This window comes from Neolamprologus multifasciatus, chromosome 2 (assembly GCF_963576455.1).
Source record: "Neolamprologus multifasciatus chromosome 2, fNeoMul1.2, whole genome shotgun sequence".
NCBI lineage: Eukaryota > Metazoa > Chordata > Actinopteri > Cichliformes > Cichlidae > Neolamprologus > Neolamprologus multifasciatus.
The window spans coordinates 6,553,026-6,566,357 of NC_140440.1; the positions used below are offsets into that span (position 1 = coordinate 6,553,026).

Below are 13,332 nucleotides of genomic sequence, written 5' to 3' on the forward strand. Positions count from 1 at the left end.
CTTCAATTAGTTTGGTGGAGCCGTGTGTCAGATGTGTGGAGCTGATTCAGGCTCAAAGGTCATGTGTGGGTGGAGCTATGAGTGGGGCGGGGCTGGTTCTCACCTGGAGCTTGTCGTAGTGCGCCTGGCTGCTGCAGTGCGTCTTCTTCGCTGTGTCTTCGTTGGAGTAAAACAGGAAACAGATGCGGCAGTAAAACCCTGCTTTCACATGTTCGACACCTGCAGGAAAACAACAATCGTATTGATGATGACGCCTTTTTTTTTTTTTTTTTAAACATAAACCAGCCAACTGGCTGGCGATCAGAAAGTGTCCTCACCAATGGGCGTGTTGGGGTCGTACGGTGGCAGCGGCATAGACGCCACGCTGGGTTTGTTCTCAGCAGGAGGAGGAGCCTCGGTCTCCCCGCTCTGATTGGTCGATGTCTCCATCTGCTCCACCAGCTCCTCCTGTTTCTCCTGAGGGGAGAGAATTTGTTTAATCCAACTGTATTTTAAGTAATCAATAATCACGCCGTTATCGGTCATTAAAGATCTTCAGAAACGACTCACGTCCTCGCTGCTCCTCTCAGCAGAAACTTCAGGAACTTTCTCCGCGGCCGACTTTTCTTCCACCGCTGTCTCTTCGCTCACATCAGGGGTCTCCATTTCCTCCTCCTGCTGCTTCTCCTCCTCCTTCTGATTCTCCACATCCTCCTTTTTCTCCTCCTCCACCTCTGGTTGGGCCTCCTCTTTAGGTTTCTTGGCCGGTGGTTCCTCGGCATCTTTCGAGAACTTTTGTGGCGAGTCGTCACTCGCTCTCTTCACGGTGTTCGGCGTTCGATGGCTGAGCGAACACAGTGAGATGAGACAGAGCGTTTAATGTGACACAAACACAAACTCCCAGCATGCACCTCTGTATGCTCTTCACCACAGCCTCAAGAACAGGAGTACAGATAAAACTGAACAGAACCTTTGGACTAACAAGGCGTGACACTTGGTCAAAGCTTTAAAATGTGATGTTTCATCAACACTGCAGAATAGTCGTCTGACCCGACAGTCAGCTGGTCCCAAGGCTTTCATAGAACCTCAACAAAGCTTATAAAACATCAGAAAGAGTTGTTTGACTTTTCACCATCGAACGTTTTTCTCAAAATTAGCAAACCAAAGAGTGAAAAACCCTGGCCGACATTAGAGGGCAGGCTCTCGGGACACTTCAACATAAAAACAGTATTTAACGTTTAAACAAGTCAAAGTTTTCATGACTGAATTTTTACTCTGAAGTTTTCTATGTTTTTTAAGTTTTGTGATAATTTTTTTTGGTTTCCTGCACAGTGATGACATCATGCACTCAGATGTCAGCCTGGAGATTATTCTGGAAATACAGGATTTTCCAGCAGTTGATGGCAGAAACATGTTTCAGCGACAGTACCTGCTGCTTGTGGTAAAAGAGTGTTTCTTGATTGGTTGTAGTTTTTATTTGGTCGCCAGTCGAACAGCCGTTAGCGGTCACTCATGCACCCAGGGGCCACAGAAGACGACGATGACACTCACCCGTGTTTCAGTTGCTTGTACTTCCTGCTCACATAGATGGTCAGGCGCTTCCCGTTTAACTTTGGCGACTTCGCTTTATAATCGGCAGCCATCTTCTCGGCGTCCTCGGCATTGTACATCTCGAGGAAACACTGAGGAAAAATGTGGGACGGTTTTAAAGTAGCAGTAATTAAACAGATTCAGTTCAGGCGTGCGTTTGCCCTGGTTCTGTACCTCTCTCCGGATCCTGTTCAGGAAGTACTTTTTGACCTTCCCAAATGGCTCAGCGAACTTCAGGATTTCCTCGTCTGTGTATTTGCTGTTGGGGAGCTGACCGATGTACACCACCTTGCTGGAACCGGACTGAACAGCAAGCAGAAAAAAACATGATCAAATCAAAGAAAGGAGTTGGGTCTCAAAATTAATTCATTATAATCGTAAAGGCTGCCGTAAAACAGACGTCACTGATGCAAACTGAGCTTTATAGATCCTTAAATACACTCTGAATCAGGTAATCTAGCTCATAATCTGGAATAATCTGGATTAAGAGTATTTATATGGCCTGTAAATGGCCTGTATTTTATATAGCGCCTTACTAGTCCCTAAGGACCCCAAAGCGCTTTACACATCAAGTCATCCACCCATTCACACACACATTCACACACTGGTGATGGCAAGCTACATTGTAGCCACAGCCACCCTGGGGCGCACTGACAGAGGCGAGGCTGCCGGACACTGGCGCCACCGGGCCCTCTGACCACCACCAGTAGGCAACGGGTGAAGTGTCTTGCCCAAGGACACAACGACCGAGACTGTCCAAGCTGGGGCTCGAACCGGCAACCTTCCAGTTACAAGGCGAACTCCCAACTCTTGAGCCACGATTGCCCATATATAAATCTCTTAATCCAGAGAGACCGTAGATTTATTGAGGAAGCATTGAAGCTATTTTTTTTATTTTTTATTTTTTTTTATTTTTTTTTATTTTTTTTTTATTTTTTTTTTTATTTTTTTTATTTTTTTAAAATATAAAATAAAAAAAATAAAAAAAAAAAAAGCTATTTTTTTTTTTATATGTGAAGAATTTAACTTCAAACACTTCAGGGTCACTTCAAGCAGTCAAGAACCTTCCTAAGCAAAACTGACTATTCATCCACTGCCCTGTTGTCCATCGTTACCAACATGAAGCATACTGGGAGTAATCCTTGAAGCCCTTTTCTAAACTGGAGTAGTTGCTGTCATGTTTCAAATGTTATGAGGGAAAGAGTGTGAAATATACAGACTCTCGTGCAGAAAGTCAAACATCTCGCTTCGAGATTCACAATGTGTCAGCCCTCGTCTGTATTTACAGGGATCAGAAATGACCTTAAAACTCAAGATGAGGAGTTCAGTTCCCTTAAATACTTTCTCACTCCATACTAAAAGTTTAACATGTTACAGTCAGATCATCAGCCTGCTTTTGTAGTTTAAAACTGGTTAAAAGCCACTCTGAGCAAATGAGTCTTCCACTGCTTCTTTAAACAATCAACAAAATCGAGACAGTGCAAAGATGGAGGTAAGGCATTCCACAATCTGGGGTTAAAATGAGATTGTGGGACCATTAACAGCCTTTGTCTTCTGTGGGGATATGAGATTTTGGCCATATCGCACAGCCCTACGAGAAGCTCAGAAATATACGTTGGAGATTAAAACTGGGGGCTGCCTTTATCTTCGCCAGTTTTTTGGATTTTAGATGGCCGATGTTTCACGCGGTGCATTTCATTTGTTCGTGGCTCAGTTCTGTGACAGAGCAGACTCAGACACATGAACGTCACATAGAGGTTTCAAACATGTCTGACAAAGTCAAACAAAGTCGCGTGGCGTAATGAAATAAAACCAGCCGAATGCTCACCTGGATGGTGGGGTAGCTCATGGAGTGACTGATCCTCACCGGCCGCCCGCACACCGACGCCGTGATGTTCCCGTTGTAGAAGTTGGCCATCGCCCGTGCTTCTTCTTCTGTGGCGAACTGAAGGAATGCCTGACGAGGGAGAGGAGACAAACAAAGAGGTGTTTAAACGGCGCAGAACAAATGTCTGTAATGCGTACACCTTAACCTTAAAAGATGCTTCACAAGCGACTGAAAGGAGCTCTCCTTAGTTTTACTGATTTTCAAAACTAATCTCTAATTTTAAATATTTTAAATACTGTGAGTGAGTTCTGGTGTACCTCGGGTCTCAGGTCCAGCACCAGGTGTTTGACCACCTTCCCGAAAGGCTGGGCGAGTTTCAGCAGTTCGTTGAGGTACTGGTACCCTCGCCTGAAGCCGACGATGTTCACCACCCTCATACCCTGATAGGAGGAGCAAGAATTGAGGAATTCCAGTGAAACAGAGTGAATGAAAACAGGTTTCTGAACAAAAGTTATGTTGGAAATCTCAAAATGTCTGAAGTTAGCGCAATTACATACAAAAGCAAAGATATTATGGATCAAAAATCATTATTAATGCAAAATTTTCCTCTGTGTGGAGGTTTGAGCAAACACCATTATAAACATATTGATTATTATAAACTCAGAGTTTTTATCAAAGTAAACGCGTCTGACGAAGCACTAAATAGAGTTAGAGTGACAGTGTGACCTCAGAGGATCAGATTTAGAGGGAGTGTCATGCAGCTGAGATGCAGTGATCCACAGAAACATGAAGTCAAATATTAAAGGTATCAGAGCGACGGCGCTCGGGTACGTACCCCTCGCCTCGTGTTGTCTGCAGAGAAGAGGAGACACAAACAGAGAGGAAGATGTGCGTTAATTTCAAACACCTTTTTTTCAATTGAGGACATCGTCCTCACATCCATGAAGGAAAATGACTTTTTTAAGGAAAAGCTGGTGCTGCAGCAGATTACAGGTACAAGTGTTAACTTTGATCTCTAAATATTGATCTGATCAGGTACCGATATTGTCCGACTCTCCGTGGGCTTCGTCGTTGTCTTCCTCCAGCTCGTCCAGCGTCACAAAGTCCTCCATGTTCTCTGGGAAGTCCTGCTGGAAGAGACATCATTAACACACCTTTGCCACTCCTGGATTACAGACTGAAGGACAGAGCAGGTGCGTCACCTCTTCTTCGGGTAGATCTCCCTCCGCTGCCTCCGGCGCCTCCGAGCTCTCTGCCGCCTCCATGTTCGCCTCCTCTTTGCTCTCGTGCTCCTCGGCCGAAGTTTCTGTTTCTGCCGCTTCCGTTTGTGGCTCTGACTCCGCCTCCTGCTTGACCTCACCCGTGTCTCCAGGTGTGTCATCAGTGACATCATCAGTAACCTGTGTGCAGTTCGGTTTAATTCCAGGAATCACTTTTGGCTTTAATTTTTTTTTCATCTTTTTTGTTTTCTCACCTTGTCCTCCTCTTTCTTCTCCTCCTCCTCCTCCTCCTCCTGTCGAGCATCCTCAGACTCCTCTACTGTCAAATTCACAGACTCTGCTCCCTCTGGCTCCTCCCCCTCTCCATCAGTTGCTGCCTGCTCCTCCCCATCCTCCCCTCCTTCCATCACTCCTGAGACTTCCTTCTCCTCCTCCTCTTCCTCCTCCTCTGGCTCTGCCTTCACTTTCTTCTCCTCTTTCTCTTCCTCCTTCTTCTTCTCCTCCTCCTCCCTCTTCTTGTCTTCTTTGGACCTGGAGGTGGATGATTTGGATAAGGTGGTTTTGGAGGAGGTCCTGGTTCCGGTGCCGGAGGAGGTGGAGTTGGCTTTGCCACTCTTCCTGCTCGAAGCGTCTCCTCCGCCCTTTCTTGCGTTCACACTGCGTGAAGCACAGAAGCATTAATGCATTACTGACTTAACTTTTCTTACTCAAGTTAGCTTTTTTACTTATTTACTTTCTATAATTCCTTTTTTTTGTCAAATTTACTTTATTTTCTTTACTTGTTTTTTGTTAACTTAATCTAAGTTACAAATTTCTGTTAGTGTTTCCTACTGCACAGAAGAGGAACGAGTCCTGCACCAGGTCACAGACCATGTCACGGCCATTACGCGTCTGAGGTACTCACTTGAGGGTTTTGTACTTTGTGCAGACATTGAGGCGGATCCGTCTTCCTCGGATGGTGAGGGGGTTCACAGTGTAATACTTCACCAGCATCTCTGCGTCCTCTGCAGTTCCCAGCTGGATAAATGCCTGCACACATGGAAAGTCAGACTCATTTTAGCTCATGGAGGGCGTACAGGCCAATTTTGTGACCAATAAAAACCACACTTTCCACACTATCCGCAATCACGAAAAGCAGCATTAAAAAAACATTAATGAACAGCTGAATGTTAGTTAGAACTACCAGACCACATGGCTGACATGCCAGGTTTAAGCAACACTGGTGTCTTTGAAAAATTTTGGGGTGGTGGTCAAGGGATGAGAAGTTTGGATCCAGATAGATCCCTGCTCGACTTTTAAGGCTTCAAACTTTCCTTTTTGCTAAAGCTTAAAGTCAGCGATGGCACCAGTACCTGGTCTGTTAAGAAGAGGTGTTTCTCCACAACGCCAAAGCGCTCAGCAATGGTCAGCAGCTCCTTCTTCTTCTCATCCTCGCGGGGCAGGTTGGAGAAAAAAACTACCTTGCTGCCTTGACCTTTGACCTCCCTCACAGGTCTGTCCATCAGTCGATCCATCGGTCGGTCCATCGATCGCTCGTCTTTCTGCGGGTCAAAAACGGAAACCTGTGAGGGTCTAAGTGTGTCAGAAAGCAGTGAGTTTTATTTAACCGGCGAGGGCAACGTTACCTCGATGAACATGAGGGTCTGGGACAGGTAGAAGGAGATGGATTTGCCGTACAGAGATGCCGGGTGCTGTTTGTAGTAGTTCACCACGTCCAGGGCTTCTTCATGAGTGCTCATCTCCAGAAAAGCCTGATGGACACAGAAATTAGACTTCAGGTCTTACCGTGAAACAGGAAACAGGTCAGATCCAGTGGTTTGTGATCTTTAGGACGACGATACTGAAGCTTGGCTCGTTTCTGTAAAGTGTGAGGGCTTGGACTGAGCGATGGTCAAAGTTTTTCCCCTATAAAGACTTTCTGGGGAAGTTTTTCCTTAAGTTCAAGTCACCATTCTCTTTTTTGGTTTATTTGGTGCGCTTGTTTAAAAATCCTTCTGAAAAATCAACCCTTATTTGACCCGTTTAACTTTGTGAGTTATGTGACATATTCAGCTTAATTTAAATAAAATTTGTAGTTAACATTTTGTTCTTTTTTTGACTTTGATTATATTTGATCCAGACATTATTTTTTTGTCATTTATGTAGATTTTAACTTGCTGCAGTCAGTACGTTATTAACTTATACTAAATTTTAGTTTGATTTTTATTAAGCTCACTTTGTTTTATTGAGGCATATATTCTTCTTCTTCTTCTTCTTATTATTATTATTATTATTATTATTATTATTATTTTATTACACCATTTTATTTAAGATGCGCTAACGTGATATTTCTTTTTCTCTCCTTTTTAAAAAACATTTTGAAAATTGTTCTTCTGAGTCAGAGCAAAACACAAATACTTCAAACAACACATCAAAATTTTTTTTTGCATTTTCTTAAAAAGAAAAAAGAAAAAGTCCAGACATCTGACACATCTTCGACTGACTGACCTTCCTACGACTCATTAGTCTTCCCTTTCTGATTTATATTAAATTACATGAGTCGTCACATTTAAAATCAATCGTTACCTCCGACCCAATCCCGACAGAATTAGCTAACCTCGCAACGCCCAGCAAAATCTTACCTTCACACAATGAATATTCCCAGTTACAGCCCCTCAGACTTCATAGGGGTGCTCAGAATTTTGCACTTTTAATTTGTGTTATTATTTTTACTTTAATTTCATGAGTACAGCTGGTTTCCACATCAAATTCATGTAAGTGTCCCAATCTAAAGCCAAAATCTGTTTTGTTTTTTTTTGTTCCCTATGATTTTTGAAAATTATTAAAAAGGTATTTTTTTTTTCCCTTCCTCAGATTTGAAATGAATGAAGTGGAAACATCGAGGTGAGCTGTCCTACCTTGTTCTTGAGGATGAGGTGCTCCCTCAGGCAGCCGAAGCGCTCAGCGAAGGCGAACAGGGTCTTGTTGCTGAGAGGCTTCCTGTCGTATTTCACCACCACCACCCTGCTCCTCAGCTGAGGACACAACATTTAACACTGCTGCACCGTCACTGAAGCACCACAAATGTTTTCAAAGATATTCTGGGTGACGTGAACTTTTAAACAATGTGTTTGGCACGGAGGGAGGAAATGTGTTTACTGAAACCCTCTGAAATCCACAGGGTCAGAGACACAGCAGGTGACACAAGTGTTCAGACTGACCTTATTCAGACCCAGCTGTCCAGGACCTCCACCTCCACCTGACACAGAAAAACACAATGTTTAGGCCACCAATTTAGGGTCTTTTAAGTGTCCAAAATGACCGTGCAGGGTTTTTTATATTTTATACAGAAATAGACTTTTTAAAGGCTCCTATTATATTAAATTAGGGTTGTGCGATATGACCAAAATCTCATATCCTGATCAAAAACATTTCCCATCCTGATAACGCTTCATATCACATAATAGCGCATTTTCTGTAAATGCTGTGAATCTCGGGCAACTCGATTTGCGTGAAGTGTACCTGGAGTACACGACGCCTGAATCTATGAATCTATACATTTTTAGATAGAAGCTGTAATGCCTGCCATTTTCATTGTGAGTATTTATTACATGGCGTGCTGCTGGGAAAAGCCTGTTCTAATGTTTGAGTCTAAAGATTATTTTGAGCACCCGACGTCTCTTTTTTATCTGTGATGGTTTTTGTGCCCGAACATTTTCAGAGGAATTATTAAGTTTAATAAGTGAGGTAAGTCAGCAAGTAAATAAAGTAAGATAAGAAGTACAGTAACAAAAGTATAGTAAGTACACTAACCAAATTAATAAGGTAAGTATAACAAGTAAAGTAATAAAGCTGAGTAAAGTAAGCCAAGTAGAGCAACTATATTTATTTTACTCACTAAAGTGATCACAGTAAGTAAAGTACACTAAATACAGTGAGTACAATAAACAGTAAATGAAGTGAGAAGAGTAAAGAAAGTAAAGAAAATATGGTAAAGTAAGTACAGCTAATAAAGTGAGTAAAGTCTGACAAGGAAGAAAACAAATTACAGGAAGAAAAGCAAAAGTAAAACATGTTAATTTAGTTTTGCTACTTATCTTACTTAAATAGAGTAAGTATGTACAGTCAGTAAATAAACAGAAATAGTAAAAGTAAAGTTAAATAATGAAGTAATTAAGTAAGACAAGTAAACTAAATAAACAAAGAAATACACTGAGTAAATTGAAAAAAGTAAGCAAAGAAAGTAAAGTTAATAAAGTACAGAGAGTTAAATAAGTCAGTAAGTAAAGGACGGTAAGAGTAAAACTAAATTAAAGAAAATACTGGCGGCAGCTTCTGCCATCTCTCAGCCTCCTAGTAGATGCACCTATGGTATGAATTTCAAAATCCTGCGTCACCTTGTTCTCAAATTGTTCAAACCTAAGTCAAGTCCATAAGAAAAATAAGAAAGCTAGGCTGATTCATTCAGATATGTAAAGTAGGTAACAAAACTAGGTGTAGTAAGAAAAGAATGTGCATAACTAAAGAAGGTAAAGTAAGATATGTAAAGCAAGTACAGCTAGTAAATGAGGGAAAATAAGAACTAGGTAAGTAAGTATAGTAAGTACAGTATGTACAGTAAGATAAGTAAAGTAAATAAGACAGACAACTAAGTATTGAAACAAAATTAAAGATAATTTACTTAATTCCTTTAATTACATAAGTATAGTAATTAAATGAGTATATTATAATAAGCTAAAGTAACTAAATTAAATTGAGTAAAAAGACTAAGTTAAGGATGCAAGTGAAGTCAGTACATTAAATGAACAAATAAATGTTCATTATACTAAAAAAAATATGGATTTAAAATATCACGATCAGCCCTCCTGCTTTAGAATTTCAAAAAATACATAAGGATAAGTTAAGACCGATTTATGTCCTGGAGTGGACTAAAACCTCCAGCAATAATGATAACAGTAATAATTAGAAGAAAAAAAAAGGCATCTGCATGTATCTTACCCCAGCTCGAGGACATCCCTCCCATTGGTCCTGAAGACATGGGGGCGGGACCCAGCAGCCCTGCAGACAGGTTGGGGGTCTCTGAGAGACCTCCACTGGAAATAAATGAACTAGGGTGTGAGTCAGTTATCAAACATCTGGATTATTAGAACAAAATATAATATGATGTAATACAATATAAAAATTACTCAATTAGCACAAACAAGCTATAGAAGCTGCAAAGAGTCTGTGAACCCCAGAATTTGATTTTTTTATGATATGATGTCAGATTCTCATCTGCAGTCTATCACAGATTTTACTTTAATTTGAAGTATTAAAGTATTTTTACTTCCAGTGTGTGAACAGACTGAAGTGTAATGTCCCCCTCAGTTGCCTGTAGCAGCATGTGGGCCGACTCTGCTAGTCCATGTCATGATTTCACTTCTGAGTGCTTCAATGACATCACAAGCTAACTTAGAAATGCTAATGCTATCATTGCTATCACTTAGCTTAGAAATGGAGTCCACAATTCAGTTATGATTACAGAGAGCAGCAGATGAATTATTTTCTACACTATAATTACTGTTTTACTAACAGTATCAGTGTCTCTTACCCTCTGCCTGAGCCCATACCGGGATCCCACTCAGGATACCTAAAAGAAAAAACAAACAAAAAACATTCACACAATATTAAACATCTATTAAAGAGGGAAAGACCTCTGAGTTCAATCCAGCATAAACCAAGTAGGTGACACATCTTGACTGACTGCAGATGGTTTCAATGTTTTGGCTCACTGTTGTGTATTAAGAGCGACTCACATGTCAAGAAGCTGCCGTCTGTTTTCAGCATGGCGGAGTCCATTAATGTGTTGATTCCACTCCTACAAACACATCTAGAGAATGAGTGGCGCTCAAACCATTTCATTTCCTAATATGGAACCTCTATATTAAAGGTCCAGTTCAAACAGTTATTAACCTTAAGTGGTTCATTCAGAAAAGCACCCAGGGAATAGTTTAAAATACAAAACAAAAACAAAGTAAAAAAAAAATGTTATCAACTGTTACATAAAGGGTATGATAAAATGGTTCCTGTACCATCTTAAAACTTAACATAGTGCTTTTTAAGATAATTTAGAAAAGATTTTAAAAAAGAAAAAAAAAAACAGCATTTGATGCCTTTTTTCCAAGAAAAGAAAAGGGTAATGTGGATATTTTTGGATTCTAAACTGGCTAGACAAAACAGTAACCTTTAAAAGTGTCACTGATTTTAAGAAGGTTATAAAATACCATGTATATATTTCTCAAATCTTTAGCAAAGGCTTGGGAAATAGAATATTTTAAGACCTTAATTCCTTTTTTAAAAGTTCATACTTAATGCCCCAGAAGAAACCCTAACACCACAAACTAAAGAAAAACAAACACAAGACCCCAGCTGGCAAAAGTCTCACAGGTTTAAAAGCTGCCAATTCGATAAGTCCATGAATGTGTGAGGAGCTTTAAATGTTTCATGTTGGAGACACAAGGAGCGAATCAAGATCCTCCCAGGACTTTGTTAAAGCTAATGAAGTGAAAAGATCAAGTAAATCAGACTGAATGTGTAACATTAACAGCTTTACCAGCTCATGTGAACAGATACCAATTATAAAAAGAGATTTTTGGTTTGATTGGATGACCGCTGGAAAGATCCAAATCTAATTGTTCAATGCTGGAGAGCTTCAGCTGAGAAAATGGAGAGAGGGAACATGCTGTGAGGAGATACAACAAGGAAATTATATGAAGTAAACCGGACCTGAATCAGCGCCTGTCACTGACTGAAGGAAGACTGGAGCTCAAACATTTACAGTTAGTCCGAGAAGAAAAGAGGAAGCAGGTTGGACGTACTCACCATGGTGGAATGAACGTCAAAGTCACAAAGAGAGCACACGTGGGGGAACATGGGGGGCATGACTCCCAAGAAGTCTTGGACTTTTCCGTTTGACGGGGAGCCCATCCTCCTCTGCATAAAGACGGGCTCAGACGGGCCCATGCCGAGCCCACTGCGGTGGGAAAGCTCAGAGTATGGCCTCTCTCTGCTCCCACCTCCACCTCCACCGCTGTAATTTAAGCCGTAGCCCCGGCTGGAGGAGACGTCCTGCAGGGAGCTGTACCCAAAGTCTGTGGAGGACTTGGCTGAACCTTGTCCCAGAGAAGAAACGCCCATCCTCCCCACGTGCCCCTCTTCCCAGCTTCCTCCTCGATACGCAGCATCAGAGGACATGGCCGCCCGCCGCTCTCCTGCTTCCCCCTTGCGACTCTTCAGCTGTCTGAGGATGTGTGGCAGCGTCTCCACACTGATCTCCTCCTCAGGGATTTCAGCCAGAGCGTCCAGGTCAGAGGGCGACAGCCCCAAACTGGCAAACAGCTTCATGGTGCTGCCAAGATTGCTGGTGCTGCCGCCACCGCCGCTGCCACGTCGGGGCATCTGCCCGCTGCCGTCCTGGCCCTCCATGCCCATGCCCATGCCCACACCGACCCCCACCCCCATTGGTCTGTTGGGACGCTGCTCGTTCATGTTGAAGTTCAAGGTTTCTGCAGCGGCCAGGAGCCCCCGACCCACAGCGAAGTGTTTCTGAGCGCCGTCAGCCTGCGTCTTCTGAGACATGATATCAAAAAGTCTGTCCCGCTCTCTGGATTCAGCACAGAGAGCCAAGATAAAGAAGGAGACAGGCGCTGGAAAAGGTCTTCAAAGATGACAGGAACTTAATGTGGTCAAAGTGAGCAGGAGCTCCTTTTCTTCTGTGGTGGCAAGTCTTATTTCTGCTGAGACACAATGAGGTAGAAAAAGCTTCAAACAAAGCCTCTCCTAAGAAAACAGGAGCCAGTGGAGGCCCTGAGCAACAGACGGAGGAGCACGACTCTGATCTTTACTGCAAAGGGAACATAGGAGGCGGTTAAAGGAGGAGAGAGAGAAAGATTCACCTCAGCCCAGCAGGAGGAACATGACCTGAAGCAAACAGAGTGATGGAGACCTCCTCACTGATGAAGAGAAACTCTGAGTCCACGAAAACATCGACAAGAGGCGAGATTACAACGAGCCTCTGAGTGAATCACAGCCTGACACAGACCAGGAGTAACATCTGTGCAGGTACAGTGAGAGGAGAAGGAAAGCTGCAGCAAACACGCCTACGGGGGAGGGGCTAACAGCTAAACTAAGCTAAGGGCGCTAATATCATCCATAAACACTACTCTGTTTAGCCTGACATGTTTTAACTAAAAGCATAGATAATTAAAACTAGGCGTCCAAAAGTGAGTAAAAGCAGACCGACAATGACTCAGACAAGCTGTGTAGCTAAGGTAGCTAACATTGCTAACACACGTCGCCTGCTACATGCTAACACTAGAATAGGCAAAACCCTTCAATTATCTGATATTTAACGTGCAAACTGTACATGAAGCTGTTAATATATAACGTGTATAATGAGGATTAATCTGTAGACACAGACGCTCTTACCCTTTCTCCAAAACCTTTAAGATCAGTTATTTATGAGCCTGCGTGAGAGACAACCGCACACTACGAAGTATCGCGATATTTCGTCTCAACTCACAGCGGGTTTTACTGAGGTTTCTCTGCTCTTCGCGGTTCTTTTTCTTCTTTCTAGTGCAAATAGAGGGCTCGGCAAGTTCTCCTGTCTTTATTACTAGTTAAGTAAACTACTCTTTTATCATCAGCAAGACCGAAGAGCTGGAAGGACAGTTAGGGCTTGTGAATAAAGTTTAAACA

General features: G+C 42.3%; 1 protein-coding gene across 6 annotated transcripts in view; it reads right to left on the bottom strand.

Annotated features, from left to right (window-relative positions):
• Positions 1-13,332, bottom strand: part of LOC146523888 (uncharacterized) — a 32,061-nt gene that overhangs the window by 1,274 nt on the left and 17,455 nt on the right. The window contains exons 1-21 of one of the 6 annotated variants that reach the window (XM_085177809.1): positions 13,063-13,321; positions 11,458-12,368; positions 10,392-10,453; positions 10,187-10,225; positions 9,595-9,689; positions 7,818-7,855; positions 7,515-7,631; positions 6,243-6,368; positions 5,970-6,158; positions 5,522-5,646; positions 4,872-5,274; positions 4,600-4,797; positions 4,437-4,527; positions 4,233-4,249; positions 3,715-3,837; positions 3,398-3,526; positions 1,744-1,872; positions 1,531-1,661; positions 550-823; positions 318-456; positions 104-219 (exon numbers count right to left, since the gene is read on the bottom strand). In XM_085177809.1, coding sequence (XP_085033935.1) covers positions 104-219; positions 318-456; positions 550-823; positions 1,531-1,661; positions 1,744-1,872; positions 3,398-3,526; positions 3,715-3,837; positions 4,233-4,249; positions 4,437-4,527; positions 4,600-4,797; positions 4,872-5,274; positions 5,522-5,646; positions 5,970-6,158; positions 6,243-6,368; positions 7,515-7,631; positions 7,818-7,855; positions 9,595-9,689; positions 10,187-10,225; positions 10,392-10,453; positions 11,458-12,213 — 3,297 coding nt within the window. In that variant the 5' untranslated portion in view covers positions 12,214-12,368; positions 13,063-13,321. The other 5 variants (XM_085177834.1, XM_085177819.1, XM_085177824.1 and 2 more) reach the window with 5 other exon arrangements.